This window comes from Patella vulgata, chromosome 3 (assembly GCF_932274485.2).
Source record: "Patella vulgata chromosome 3, xgPatVulg1.2, whole genome shotgun sequence".
Taxonomy (NCBI): domain Eukaryota; kingdom Metazoa; phylum Mollusca; class Gastropoda; family Patellidae; genus Patella; species Patella vulgata.
Genome location: NC_065881.2, coordinates 90685362 through 90701412, shown reverse-complemented (window position 1 = coordinate 90701412; position 16051 = coordinate 90685362). Strand labels below are relative to the sequence as shown.

At 35.8% G+C, this 16051-nt stretch overlaps 1 protein-coding gene across 1 annotated transcript; it reads left to right on the top strand.

Annotated features, from left to right (window-relative positions):
* Positions 1–4599: 4599 nt before the first annotated feature.
* Positions 4600–14509, top strand: LOC126816786 (DNA topoisomerase 1). The gene is made up of 7 exons (XM_050543499.2): positions 4600–4727; positions 4997–5030; positions 9787–10661; positions 11003–11076; positions 11702–11899; positions 13697–13812; positions 14247–14509. The coding sequence occupies exons 1-7, from the start codon at positions 4686–4688 to the stop codon at positions 14507–14509; spliced, it is 1602 nt and encodes a 533-aa protein (XP_050399456.2). The 5' UTR covers positions 4600–4685.
* Positions 14510–16051: the final 1542 nt, after the last annotated feature.

Here is a 16051-nt window from a genome sequence, read left to right as displayed (position 1 = left end):
GATATTAAACCTGAGAAAAAAAGTTGCTCAAAAACACGACAGGCCATTCACTTTTACCACCAAAATCTCACCAAAACAATTGCGGTTACCGATGTCACCTTTACACATTAGCCTTGCCGTAAAGGAATATCCGATCGTTAGAGAAAACGCCGCTTGTCCGCTGTCAAGGCAAAATTACTGACACTTTTAAAATACCTCTCAACAAAAGCGTTTTATATCTGAGGCGCTGGAGGCGCTGGAGGCGCGAGCCTCCTCGCGAAAAAAATCAAAGAAGTTGAAAAAATAGAACGGGAGAAAAATGCTAAAACCGATGAGAAAAATGAAAATGTACCCTAGTTAGGGAGGGCCCTAAAGGCAGACAAAAGCGCCCCTCTGGCCAAGGCCCCCGAGTCCGAGTCAATCGTTTTCTATACACTGTTACTGTCGAATCCACTACTGAATGGGAATGCAGTAATTGCATTGGCATGAAAATCATCAATCAAGAAATCACCTTTTCTGAAAACCTAAGCTATTCAGGAAAGAGATGGTTAGGCCGCCCAGTGTGGCCTGGCTTGGCGGAGCGATAATGCGTATCGTGTAACTGGAAGATGTAACGTCCTTGAACTTTCTTCAAATATTATTTGAAATCCACCACATTCCATTAATTATTATTTGATTGACCTCCCGATACGAACAAGTGATTTGTTTCGCATTCAGGCTTCAGACGAGAATCGAATTAGGCCCCGACCCTCATATTAAACCGGCCTGGAGGATGTGTCAGAATGCACCAAAATGTGGACGTTAAACCCCATTTCTCTCTCTCTCTCTCTCTCTCTTGACTATGGGATGGCGCAAATGTAAACGAATTAATATACGAACGCCATTTAATGATTTAATTTAAAAATGGAGAAGCAAGGCTGAGTCTCGATTAACAAGTAACAATGCTACGATAATAAGACAATCTATTTCAAAACTTCAAACTTGAATGTCATGAAATTTTAACTTAATATATTTTACTTAATTAATATGCCGAAGTTTTAACTCAACGTATATAACTTAATGCGACATTAGGTAAGATTAGATAAAGAGCTGACAGTTCTCACTATAATAGTTTAAAAATAGATAATGTAAAGGGAATATGTTGAAAATTTCAGTCAAATTACTGCACTCTGATTATCTATTTTTACCGTAAATGCACCAATCGCAAAATGTATGTAAATCTACTTTATATCGGAGGCATCTAGAGTTGGTAAGTTAATTAATCTCTAATTAATATTTAGGGCCTGTAATAAGCAGATTTATCTCTTTTATAATGCCTGGTTAATACGCTGAGATTCTAACTTAATATCAGTATGATGAAATTTTAACTTAAGGTATTTTGCTTAATACGTTGATGCAGGACGGAGGGGCTGACAAGGAAAGCTGTCTAGTCGTTCGGATGGGACGAAAAACCGAGGTCCCGTGTACACATTGGCGTGCACGTAAAAGATCCCTTGGCAGTTGGAATTCGATATAAGAGTAGGCCGTAGTGCCGCTGTCCGGGCAAAATTTCCCTCATAGCACACTGTATGGCGTATGCCCGTCTTCATTAGACCAGGTTAGGAGCAGAACAGTAGGACGTTAAACCCCATTTCATTTCATTTCTTAATAAGTTGAAATGTTTACAGCATATCTTGAAATATAAAATTAATAACTATGAAATCCAGAGACGAATGGAACAAGTCACCCCTCTCTGTCAACAACTGGCCCATTTTAAAAATGGACTAAAATGTTTTGGATAAGATAAAGTTTTGCCGCGCTGTCTCTCGAGTAGGTTGACCGGTATCATTGTCTTCGTAAAACTATCCTACCTTGTATTGTCTAGTGGCAACCATAGTGGAGCCATGATGGCTCAGTGGGTAGGACGTTGACTCGCTAACCTGGATGTTCGGGATTTCACGGCATGGTTCCTCCTGGGCCTAGCAAGGGACAGCGTAGAGTCGTTTGGATGATACGAAAAACCGAGGTCCTCTATACACATTGGTCTCTTGGCAGTTGGAATTCGATATAAGAGTAGGCCTTGGCGACACTTTCCGGGCACTTTTCGCTCATAGCACAGTGTATGGCGTACGCTCGTCTGCATTAACCCAGTCGGGGCTGAACAGTAGGATGTTAAACCCCATTTCTTTTCATCTCGTATTACCATAGAAATTATATAACAATTTCATGTTTTCTGGATACGGCATTTGCACTGAGAGGAGAATATTTGAAATAAATGTAATGATTTAAATATATTAACAAATTAAAATTATTTATATTATGAATTTTAAAGCTTATATAATCTTAATCAAAATTATATTGTAGTATTGTGAATATTTTTTTGATAGTTGAATTTACAAATGGATTTACCATGATTAGATTTCAAAGTGCGTTAATGACAATTATTTATTTGTGTAAATATATACGTATTTTATACTTTGTATCTATGGATCATTCGACCTAGTTACTGATTATTTAATTATGAAAGATAAACAGATGGCAGTTGTTACGATACTAAAATAAGTCTCGATTATCCACTTTTACGGTTAATCATCATGGGCCGTTGAAGCGGGGATAAGATTCAAATCTGTGGAAAATCGGTGCAATCCAACACAGGAATCTGACCTTCTATCCGTATATATATGCATACACCATGTTTTTTATATATTGTCTGGTACGACATGGTGTATGCATATATATACGGATAGAAGGTCAGATTCCTGTGAATCCAATGGCATCGAGAGTTGATTATGGTCTTGTCATGTTAATAAATGTCTAATTAATTTATATAACATGCCTAAAGAAAGATCTGCAATAGGCAGAAGAATTCATAATTAATACTACGTGTATACGGCACATTAAATTAGCCAAATATTTATAACTGTAGTGATGGTATTCGAGTTTAAACGCCGAAGAATATCCCGGCGCCAAAGACCACCACAACAGGCGCGAGCCCCCTCTTGTCCAGGCTCAATTTAGGCGGTCCGAAATGGTCGCAAATTGTATCTACAGCGTCTTATTATTTTTTTCAATTTTTAGGGTGAGGCCACCCACACCCTCTGTCGCAGGCTTAATACCTTCGACTTCGGCGAATCGTGACTACGGTACTTTAATTTTAAGATATGAGATATCGTGATACCCCCCTGCTGACATAGGCATAGGGGGCCAATCTCAATTTTTTTTTGATGTGGGGGGGGGGGGGCTGAGGCTATTTGTCACCCGAATTTTCAGAATGAATCAAACATGAACTACATGTAAAACAAATTTTCCACAAAGTTAAGTTGTGATGGTAGCTTTTTTTAATTAATTACACAGCAATGTAAATTTACAATATGCGTTAAGCCCAAAATAACTTAATGTTCCCCATTCTTTGATGTTTGTGCCCTAAAAATGGACGGTTTCCAGATATCCTGCTATCAGAGATTTGTCACGAAAAAGTATACATTTCAACAACTTAAATCTGTAACTATGGGTCTGGTTGATTTGTTTTAAGCCCATATATATATCCTGTCAATCCCCTTATCTCATCAATTGGCGGTTTTTGGGTGGTTTTTTTCAGAAACGACTTGGAATAATTAGAAAGTTTGTTATATAGGTAGGTGGCTGTTTTTCCATGGGTATGTGTTATAGTTTATTGCCCTATCCAGTTACTAAATGCCTTTTAAGGATTATTTCAAAACATTGTTCGATAATTGATAAAAATCATTTTTTGAAAAATTTTCACAAGTTGTTTTCCTTTATTTTGTTAATGTAGAATGGTAATGAACTACTCTTTTCATTTTCTTTGTTTTCTTTGTTTCGTTTGAATTTGATTTATCTGTTTAGTTTTTGATTGTTTAATTTTTGTTAATGAAGTTGATTCTTTTAAACTTCGTTTTTTATTTTTGAACTCTACTTGGTGTAGGTGTTCATCAGGTAATACCTCGACTGAGTTCAATATAGAGATTAGCCGGTTGATTTATTGGATATAAACCTTTGAATAATAGCGCCTAACAGGCAGCTGTGTTTAATTGTGTTTAATTGTGTTTAATTATGTTCTCCTGATTTTGATTGTTTCTGTGTGTTTGAAGTAAATGTTTGTGATATGTGCTTAGAAACACTTCATGTGTAATGAAGCGCTATATAAATCGAACAATAATAATAATAATAATATAAGAAATGGTCCATGCTGAAGGTGTGTGTGTGTGGGGGGGGGGGATTTTTTTTCAATAATGATCGAAATCGATTAATCTTAACACTAGAAATACAAAAAAAAAAAAAAAAAAAAAAAAAAAAAATGTATATATATATATACCCCTTTTTCTTTACGAGGTGAATATGCTTCTAAAAAAAAATGAAAAACTAAAAAAAGAACTTTAATTGCACCCGGCTTAAATATTTCAATGTTGATATCTATGTCTATCTTTGAAGAAAACCAAATTCACAGGCTATACCAGCTATTAAATGTGTCGATCTTAAGATGAAGTAGATTGTTGGGTTGAATGTGGGCCAGAAGCTAACTATATTTGACATTGTTTCAAATTGTTTATTGTTTACATGCTTCGTTTACAAGTTGATCACACGAGTTCAATGGATGTGTTGTAATTTGACGCATGCGCAGAGGGACAAAGTGGGACTTAGACGCACACGGCGATAGTTCTTCACTCCGCCATTTCTAGTCGGAATTTCATTTCAGAATAATTTCTCAAATGGAAGGACAAAACAGCGATCGCTCTGGTTCACCCGCAAAGGTTGGTAAAAATTATCTTTAGAAACTTTTGACGCCTTTAGTTTGGGCCTGCCGTGCCCATATCTATCTCCTCAGAGATGAAAATTGTACACCAGACAAAGCCCTCTCTGGCGACTAAGTCAAGATGGCCGCAAAAATTTTCTAAGTCGAACGCGAAATTGCTGAACACAGCATTTTTGGATTCGTTTTTCTTCGCCCTGGCTGAATTTAAACTATTGTTACCACAAGTACTGAATACCTGTGTTATATGGTTTTTATTTTTGATTTTAGATTGCGGATGAAGGCATTGGATCGGGAGATACCGGTAAGTAAAATCGAGCCGAGAGAGCATTTCAAATCGTGGACTTGTAAAAAAATATGGATGTGAAATTTTTTGAGTAGGATTGTACATTTTGTGTATGTTATGGTCCATATACGCCCGTTCGTTGTTGTTCATTTTGGGATCTAGCTAGGGTATATGTTATTTGTTTTTTTAATCGATAAACTTGTACTTGAAAAGTGTTATTTGTGGTTCTATGTGAAAAATAAGCTTGTTGTTTCTTCTCTGTGTATCTAGCGATTGGCCGCATGGTGGCGCTACTGGGAATATGTAACCCTTAATAAAGGACGTTTGGTTGTTAAATTCCCACGTGTTTTTCACGTTAACACCGTAATTTAAACGTCGAATTGAATGGAAATTAATAAACCTTTAAGCTGTCTTCATTCGAACCGATTCTAAGTTTTTTTATGTCCCATTTTTAGCAATAACATTTGAGTAGTTTGTCTGTATAAAGCTGGAATTCTTATCGGTGTATCGTCATGTTAAAGCGCGCACATTTGTACTTGGGTATTTGACCTCGAATGATTTGCATATTTAAATTCATAGGTCGATGACATGACGATAGAGTTTATTCCTCTGTATGGCATTGCAATCATAATTTTTAACGGATGAAGGGCTATTAAAATCAGTGTTATTTTTGATACAATGAATTAAACTTTGAATTGATTTTTTTAAATAAATTTATTGATGTAACTATCAAATAGTATCTAATGATTAAAATAGAATCAGGGTAGGCCATATCATACATTTTAGTACATATTATATATAGGCTATCCGGCCTTCAGAATAACTGAATGAGTGAAAAGGGAATTTCAGAATGAAGTAGGAATTTAATTTTTTATTTTTGAGTGGTGATCCCTTTACCACTGTGCATGTAACTTCGACAAGGGGTTCTGTTAAGGTGTCCGAATGTGCGTGTGATCTGCTTCGTGTGATCTGCGCTTTACATCAAAAGGTCTGTCACTGATTGAGTCAAGTGCCATGATTTTGATCTCACACTGGTACAGTGACTAACTTTGTGTGTATTTTCTTCGGGTCTTCGATCAGCTTTCTCATCCCTAAGCACAATTATATTATTGATAGAATAGTACTGTATAATAATCCTTATGACATGTAGAAATAGATTTCACAAATTATAACACTTATATGGGTATACTACTTCTGAATTTATCAACATGCTTCGTTTTGATACACGTACAGCTTCCCTTAAGGCCTACTCTTTTATAGAATTCCCACTGCCATGGAATAATTTACGTACACCCCAATGTGTTTACAGAACCTTGGTTTTTTGTACGATCCGAATGACCATGCTGTCCCCTTGTCAGGCATATACGTCCCGCACCACCAACAACTGGGAACCGCACCGAAAAATCTTTGTCCAACACAAAAAATCTGTTGAGTACCTGGCACCGAGTTGTCTTTTTTTTCTGTAATTTTATTGATAACATTACTACATGTTTCAAGACATGTTTCAGGTAGTACTTCAATGGTGGTGTGAACATTGACAGATGGAATTCGAAATAAGAATAGCACCGCTGTCCAGGCAAAATTTCCCTCATAGCACACTGCCCAGTCAGAGCAGAAAAGTAGGACGTTAAACCCTTTTCATTTCATTTATGTATACCATAACCAATGGTTCTGTCTATAAGTATATTTATTGTTTGGTATATTAAAACAATAAGGTAACAATATCATGAATAATCAATGAATAGACTTTTGTATTATAAAGAAAAAACATCTGTTTCAAATGATTTCAAGAGTCCATGCTTTTTTCCCCTGACTTGAATATTTTATTTTTCACCATGTGTGACAAATTAGTGAAGGCTAGATCAACCAGTACTAGGTCACCCTACTAAAATCTTAAAATTTAATATTAAATATAAGGTATGGTATCCATTACAGTCATTTATTTAAATTTGTTTTCGCTATTTAAAATGTTTCGAGTATAAACTCAGTTAAATGTACACATTATTTTAAATTGTAAATTGATTTAGATTTCATTTCGTATTCAGAAAATATGTTTTTATATGCAAACATTGAAATACTGTTGAATATATTGTTGGTCCGTCGTCCACACTTTCAGATGTATGTACGTTCTAGGTAGTTAAGCATGTTTTTTTCAAAATTTCCCTCGCAAAATCATTATTCATGAATTGGGGGGGGGGGGGGCGAGGAATTCATCCTTTGTCTCAAAATGTGCAATTATTAAAGATGAATTTTGTGAGATTTAGATACACAGCTTGCTATAATAGTTCAAAAACAGACAAAGAAAAAATTAATGTATTAAAAATTTCATTGATATTACTTTATTCCGAACGATGTTACATGCATGGGTGTTGAAAGAAGTAGTGCTGGGCCCTGTTTTACGAAATTGTAACCAAGATAAAATCCAAATTTTAGTAATTTTATTGGATAATATTGGGTTGATTAACCCAACCCTAACCCAAAATTGAAGTATCTACTAAAATTTGGATTTTATCTTTAGTTAAGATTTCATGAAACCGAGCCCAGATTGTTTGTTATTGTGTCAACAGAACCGGTAGTAGAAGTCGTAGTAGATCAATTTCAAGTTGCGTAAAAATACAGACATTTGCCCCCTACATCTGTGTGACTTCGAGCCTCTCAAAATACTCAATAGAAGGAAGTAAAAATGGTTTTTGAACAACCGTATTTTAAGCATTCTTCTGTTATTGATACTGTATTGTCTAATGAAGACTGGAAGTTGACGGCAGTCATTTCAATCTTTCACTTCGACAGGAAATAAAGAGAAAACTATCACTACGACAGCCAATATTTGATTGGCTGAATAGTTTATCGTTTTCTAGCCAATCCAAAGTCTTGTATAAAATGTGCTTTATTGCTTCCAGTAGGGTAAAATAGGGGGTGTCTCTGAATACCTACGTATAGAAGGCTTACTGCCATGAACTTAAAGATTATGAATGAAATAAGAGGAAATAAAAAAATGCCACGTGAAGCACATAATTGATGACATAGTGTAGGCTACAAACTATGACAGAATAATCAAAGTATCCTGACATCGGGTAAATTACGCAGCATCCGTCAATATTTGCGTTTATTTTGAAAAAAATTAAAACACAGATTTCTGCGTGACTGCAAATCTCTACTCGGTAGTCTCGTATTTCCAGTTTATTGTTGAATTTTTATATGTTACAGGGGTCCTAATTTATTTAAATATCTGCCATAGAATGGTATAGAGAGTTGGTTATTAGCTTGTCATGTTAATAAATGTATAATAATACAGTAAATTTCGCATAAGTTGGATCTAAATGGACTGACCAATTTTATCCGAGTTAATTAAGCGAAGATCCGAGTTTATTTCTAATCTTAGCTCGATTAGAAATAAACTGCAAGAGCCGGACATAGGCGTAGGAGCTCAAAGTAATTCAGGGGGGCATAAGAGAAAATTGCCCGAAATCAATACCGTTTTTTCAGGCATACATATCATAAGAGAGCTTCGGGCATATTTTCGGGCATGTAGTGGACAAGAAAAAGACGAGAAAATACTTTTCGGGCAGTGTGGATCTCATAGAAATAAATTAGTTATATTTTTTCTCTAAACGTTAATAGAAAAAAAGGGTCGTCGAATTTTTCATTGCTCGAAAATAAATTTTTGGGGGGCATCTGCCCCCCCCCCCCCCGGCTCCTACGCCTATGGAGCCGGATAATAATTGATTCAATGCACATTTCAAGCTTTTGTTCGTAGATAACTTCCGTTTTGTTGCCATCTTTGAAAAATGTCCTAAATTTTCCCGGAAAGTGTCTCGTACAGCAGACAGCGAGTTTTGAATTTTCCGGGAAAATTCTATTATTGCGTCGCGTCAAATAGTCTGATTTGAGTCAAAATGATAGGAGAAAGTATTTTGGGGCTCTGTGCAGGGAATAGCTAACTATGTTTTAGACCATCGAGATGAAACTGACTTGGTCAAATTCTGAACATACTGCCGATCCGACTTAGGTGAAGGAAAAAAGTCTGAATTAGATCAAATTTATCGGAGTTGACCGAAGATCCGACTTATGCAACGTTTACTGTAGTTTATATAACATGCCTAAAGAAAGATCTGCAATAGACAGATTTAGCTCTTACATAATGCTTCTTCAATATTTCACATTGAGGTGGCAGAAATCAGCCTCGATGTTGGCTTATTGTTAATCCATGTGTTTACATCGCTCCAGATTGTCAGTTCGTTTCGATGTTGATACTCAAATAAAAACATAAAATGTAAATCATATGAAGAGTCCAGGGGAAAACGATCCAAGTCACATGTTTGTCTTTTCGCATAAAAGGCAAAACAGACTTTTGGACGAGAATCCTTGACGCGAACAGAACAAAGTGTGGGTTTAATTACAACTTCGAAATAATGTTTAATACGAATCATAATTACCAGTACAATAACTGGCTTCCACTTTTCAGCCAAATTAAGGTCAAATAAAGGGTACGATGGACGTATTTGTCCGGGAGGCCATTTCAAAAGGGCCTTGGTTCGATGTGACTGCGAGCGTTTTTACCTGAAATTGATTGTTCCACAGAAAGCTTATACAATTTGCTACCAGATGGCACCATTAACTGGGGTCCGTTGAAAAAGTGACTTAGATCGTTCTTCCACAGGGCTCTTCATATCTAATTATTTTAAATTTGATTGAATATTTCCTAAATCGAGTTAACATAGATCTACGTACATGGTAACAAATGTTTGTATTTTATGATAATTACTGATTTCAGGGGATCTCAAGTCAAAAATTCAAGAAAATAAGTTAACGAACGGTTCAAATAAACCAGCCAATGGCGTGGCTAATCATGTAGAGGGCTCATCGTCACGTCGGGACAAGGAGAATAACTCCAGTTCTAAACATTCTTCATCCTCCAGCTCAAAACATAAAGATGGTAGTTCTCATAAACCTCGTGATGGTCACAGTAGCAGTAGTAAAGATGGCCACCGTTCCTCTAGCTCAAAACACAGTTCTTCAAGTTCCAAACACAGAGACAGCAGTAGTCATTCCAAGGATAAACACAGCTCTAGTGATAAGCACAGCTCTAGCGATAAACACAGCTCTAGCAATAAACACAGCTCTAGTTCTTCAAGTCATAAACACAGCTCATCAAGTTCCAGCGACAAACACAAACATAGTTCGTCTAGTGACAGACACAAGGACAGGTCGAAAGACGGCAGCAGTAAAAGCTCTGATAAACATAAAGACAAATCCTCCTCATCCTCATCTAAAGACAAACATCGTGACGATAAACATCGTAGCGATAAGGATAAAGACCGCCACAAGGAAAGCTCAAGTAAAGATAAATCGCGTTCAGATAGCGACCGGGAGAAAAATAAAATAAAAGAAGAAAAGAAAGATGGAACGCCCATTAAGATAAAGGAAGAAAGACGTGATCATTCACCCATGAAAGTCAAAGAAGAGAAACGTGATCATTCACCCGTGAAGATCAAAGAAGAAAAGCGTGATAAATCCCCCACTAAATTATCCTCTCCTAAAATAGCATCCCCCTTGTCCTCACCTAGAATGACGTCCCCTAAATCTGATTCGGAGAGACCAAAAAAGGTGAAACGTGAAATGTCTGATGATGAAGATGATGTACCACTGGTAAGATTCACAATTCTCAAATATTTTTCCTGATTTGGTAAATAAGCAGCCCCCATAGTTTCAGAATTCAGTGTGAATGAATTACAATTTGTTATTTATATAACGTATAGTTCTGTTTGTAAGTTTGGTCAGAGATAAGTCGACGGATTATAGGGGTTGTTCGATGGACGATTTGTTTAAGGTATGTACATTAGGTCTGTCATTGAGTCATCAGGTAACATGGTTTAATTACCTGATTATACCTGACAAGGTGTTGGGTGGGTTCTTTGTTTACCTCCCAGTATTTATTAAAATAAATATGAAGCATGTGTTTGTTTGTAATGATCTGTATTTTATTCCAGTCATCCAGGGTGAAAACAGAAACACCAAAACGTAAACTAGAAGAATCAAGTGATGATGAACCTCTGTCAGCCAGGTAAAATTCATACATTATCCCCCCCTCCACATCTATGCTGTCAGGCAGGTAAAATTGATATGCTTCCCCCACCTTTGACATGTCGTTTGCCCGTCAGAGGTGCAGGTTGGAGAATCTGAAAAACCGAGGTAACATGCTTGTAAAGACTCCATGGCAGTTGGAATTTGATTAAAAGTAGGCTGTAGTGTTGCAGTCTAAAAAAAATTTCACTCATAGCACAGGTACATGGCACACAGTCCAGAAAAAAATTCAGTCATAGCGTGGGGGGTTGGATGGCTGAATGGTTAGCGTGCGCGCGCTGTATCATAAAATCTGTCATTGAGTCGACTGGCGTGGTTTCGAATCCCCGCTTGTACGTGACAAGGAGTAGGGTCACCTGTCCAACCTCGTGGGTTTCCTCCGGGTCCTCCGGTTTCCTCCCACTGCTAAAGACCCCTACGCGCAAGCGAATTGTTGAAATAAAATTAAACCATATGTTAGTCCCGAAATGACATAGTTTGTGTCGAGTGGACGTTAAACCCCATTTCTCTCTCTCAGTCATAGCGTACTATGGGGTATGTCTGTTGTTATTTATTCTATATCCATCAACTGATTATATTTTTATTTTTATTTTTATTTTTTTTAGAATGGATAAAGTGAAGAAAGTTAAGAAAGAAGATAAACCTAGTAAAAAAAGGAAAACTGATGACGATGATTTTAAACCTGATAAAGTTAAAAAATCAAAAAAAGATAAGAAAGCTAACAGGACAAACACCACCACCACCACGCAATCTCCTAAAAAGAAAGCTAAAAAAGAAGTGGAAGAACAGGCCGTTTGGAAATGGTGAGTACGATAGAATGTGAGCCACGGTGGCTCAGTCAGTAATTGCTAATCTGAAGGTCTTGTGTTCGATCTTCCTTGTCAGTGGTGCAGGACGGAGGGCCTGACAAGGATAGGACAAAAAAAAAACCAAGGTCCTGTGTACACATTGACTTGCACATAAAAGATTCCTTGGTAGTTGGAATTTGATATAAGAGTTAAGGTTGTAACGATACGGAAAAAAAGTATCGCGATATATCATGATATTGTTAAAATAAATTATCGCAATATCATGGATTATCGTCTGGGGTAAATGATAATGGTTCAAAAATTCATTATCGTGTTAATTACTGATGTAAAATTGGATTAATGTATCTTAGTATGTTTGCTATTTAGAAATGTATGTGAGTTGTATTGATAAAGTGAGAGATATATCCTAGAGTAAGAATATTCATGCATTTATCGTGACTGCAATTCATTCTAATTCTATTCTAATCAGCTGGATTAGTACGCAAATGATAACAATAATACCATATGAAATGATGAGTTTGACGTATTTCCGCCAGTTGTTTTAATTTCTTTCTAACACACTTTACTCTTGGTCACGTCCTTGTCATTTGTTTTATTCCAAACCAAAATGTTCCAACACCACAGAAGATGTGTTCTTTTTCGTTGTCAGCAGTTGCAGTGTTGAACTATCACCGGGAACATTGGCATTTTCTATCTCGAATGCATCAGAAGCCATTTTATTTAAAGAATAAAGGAAATATTATCCAGGTGGCTTTTCTATGTACATTATCAATGTAATTTTCAACGGACTGGGTAATCAATGATAAACCACCACTTCGTTGCTATGGCGATGTATATTGTCGCGTGGGGGGTATATGGGACCAGCTATATCAAGCCGTAGCCTACACATGTATAATTATGATTAATACTTAATTATTATTCAGTGAAATATAGCCGACTTGAAACATGAGGCGGCCTATTGTCAGTCAGTGACAGTCTGTTGTGCAAAATGGACAAGATCTCGTTCGTATATATCGGCGCTTGTTGAAATTTGATTTCTTCTCCATTTTTCGAGTATTTTGAACTGATTTTACGTGAATTATGATATAAAATTAAAAAATTTATTTTAAAAAATTATCGCGATATTTTAAAAAATTATCGCAATATTTTAAAAAATTATCGCGATATTTTTTAAAATTATCGCGATATATCCTGATAAGGCAACATTTCTGATCTAATTATCGTGATATATCGCCATCCCCGGGGTATCACTGCAACCTTAATAAGAGTAGGCCGTAGCGCAGATATACAGGAAAAATTTTCCCTTATAGCACACTGTATGGCGTATGCTTGTCTTCATTAGCCCAGGAACTGAACAATAGGACGTTAAACCCCATTTCATTTGAGAAATAAAATACAGTCTCGAGAGTCGTGAGTTTTATTTACAGGAACTCGATAGGAAAAGTCCAGTTCTCTGGTCCCAGAAAAAGTTGTATTTTAGTTGCGGATAGTCATTTACATTATTTCGGACAGTATCAAATTTTGTGGGCAATAAAATAAAAGTTGAATTGATGAAAGGGATATCAGATCGTAAAATGGTTATATACTGGTTAGTATTGATATCATAAACATCTGTTATATTGTTTATAATCTTCTAGGTTTAGACCCTTTTATTACTCCCATTTAATCAAAACCAGGGGATTATCTATATTTTATATTTTAGTTTTATTTCATTGATTGAGTGTGAGAAGATTTTGGCTAGGATTAAAAATTTAAATCTTGTCCGTAAAATTGAAATGTTGATATTTTTAGGTGGGAAGAGGAGAAGAAAGATGATGGAGTTAAATGGAAAACTTTACAACATCAAGGTCCGGTTTTTGCCCCAGATTACGAACCTCTTCCATCGAGCGTCAAGTTTTATTATGATGGTATGTAAGGATTATATTCTGTGAAAGCTCTTCAACACAACTATGGTTATATTGAGACTAACATGTGGTTATATTGAGACTAACATGTGGTTATATAGAGACTAACATGTGGTTATATAGAGACTAACATGTGGTTATATAGAGACTAACATGTGGTTATATAGAGACTAACATGTGGTTATATTGAGACTAACATGTGGTTATATGGAGACTAACATGTGGTTATATGGAGACTAACATGTGGTTATATGGAGACTGACATGTGGTTATATGGAGACTGACATGTGGTTATATTGAGACTGACATGTGGTTATATTGAGACTGACATGTGGTTATATTGAGACTAACATGTGGTTATATTGAGACTAACATGTGGTTATATTGAGACTAACATGTGGTTATATTGAGACTAACATGTGGTTATTGTATTGTAGGTAAAGTGATGAAATTAACGCAAGACACAGAAGAAGTTGCAACGTTTTATGGTAAAATGTTAGATCACGATTATACATCAAAAGAAGTTTTTAATACAAACTTCTTCCGAGACTGGAGAAAGGTTATGACGAAAGAGGAACGAGAGAAGATAACAGATTTAAAAAAATGTAATTTTAATGAAATAAACGATTATTTTAAAGTGAAAACAGAAGAAAGAAAAGCAATGACCAAAGAACAAAAATTGGTGAGTTTAAATTTATAATTTGATGACCACTATATTTTACACAGGCTGGGCTAATGAAGACGGACATACACCATACAATGTGCTATTGGGGAAATGTTTCCCGGACAGCGGCGCTTCATCCTACTCTTTTATCGAATTCCAAGGGTTATTTTACATGAACTCCAACTTGATTATCCTAGCCAGGGCAGAACAGTAGGGTATTAAACCCTCCATTCATTTCATTTCATTTTTACTTGTCCAACCTTATAGGTCTCTATGTACATTCAAATTATTGAAATAAAATTCACCATATGTTATTCCCGAAATGATTTTGATAAACTCCATTTCTCTATCTGTCTCTTTCAGGAAAATAAACTTGCCAATGAAAAGATAACGAAGGAATATGGATTCTGTATGATTGACGGACATAAAGAAAAGATTGGTAATTTCCGTATTGAACCTCCAGGTTTATTCCGTGGACGGGGAGAACATCCTAAACAAGGCATGTTAAAGAGAAGAGTTTTATCCGAAGATATTATTATTAATTGTGGAAAGTAAGTTTGAGAATTATATGATTGAAATGGATGATATGGATTATTGTCTTTTTTTTATTAAGACAGAACATCAAATAATCACCGTGTAAATTAACGACTTGAGATAGACTTTATTATTGGTAATTATCAATCAATTAAAACCATTAATCAAAGGCATTACTAATTGATTAATTGTTTAAATCCAAGGTAATGGTCAATATGGGATAAATACTTTTAGAATTTTAACATTTTTTTCTGCTACTTCTCAGATTGCAACTTGCTCAACTGAGCATCTCCTTTAAAGCAGAAATTGCAAATTTTCTAAGAAAGTCAAAACGTAATTATTTCTATGTATTTTGCTCAATAGGTTGTCAACTCACTATTATACGATCATAGGTGTCATTCTCACACTTACAACTCATTTACACAGGAAATAATAACACAATTACCTCCCAATTACTTCACTTGTTTTCTATTCTCCACCATGGAGTAGCTTTTTTCAAACGTTTGAAAATGAAGAGGAAAATGATATTTTTGCCAACTTCTCAGCTGGTAATAGTGAATTATAGAATTAATAGGATTATTCTTTAACAAGGTAGGACTGTTTATGGATACCATCTATTTTCAGGCTTTATTTTAATAAATTTTAAAAATAAAACTTAAAAATTTGCAATTTCCGCTTTAAATGAAATTTTACATTTGGATGTCAACCAGCAAACGGCAATGTGTCTTTATTTAAGGAAACGAGATCGAATAGGTCTACTACTATTCAATCTCACGTCTTCTACCAAGGCTGGCTTAAGACTACTGTGTGACTTCTCTGGTTTATGCCTGTCTTCATTTGGTGCAACAAGTTAGGTAGTTAAACCCTGTTTCATTTCTTAATACTTTTATTCATTTGATTTCCAGAGATTCTGCTATTCCAGTTCCACCTCCAGGTCACAAGTGGAAGGAAGTCCGACACGATAATCAGGTTAGTCTTGACAAGTGTCCATGACAACAATTTCATTCTAATTGTCCATGACAACAGTTTTTATTAGAATTGTCC

Bases quoted from the DNA above. Each gene is read 5' to 3' on its own strand.
- LOC126816786 (XM_050543499.2), top strand. From the start codon at position 4,686: ATGGAAGGACAAAACAGCGATCGCTCTGGTTCACCCGCAAAG. The intron at 5,031-9,786 runs GTAAGTAAAATC...TACTGATTTCAG, and splicing joins CATTGGATCGGGAGATACCG to GGGATCTCAAGTCAAAAATT. The intron at 10,662-11,002 runs GTAAGATTCACA...ATTTTATTCCAG, and splicing joins ATGAAGATGATGTACCACTG to TCATCCAGGGTGAAAACAGA.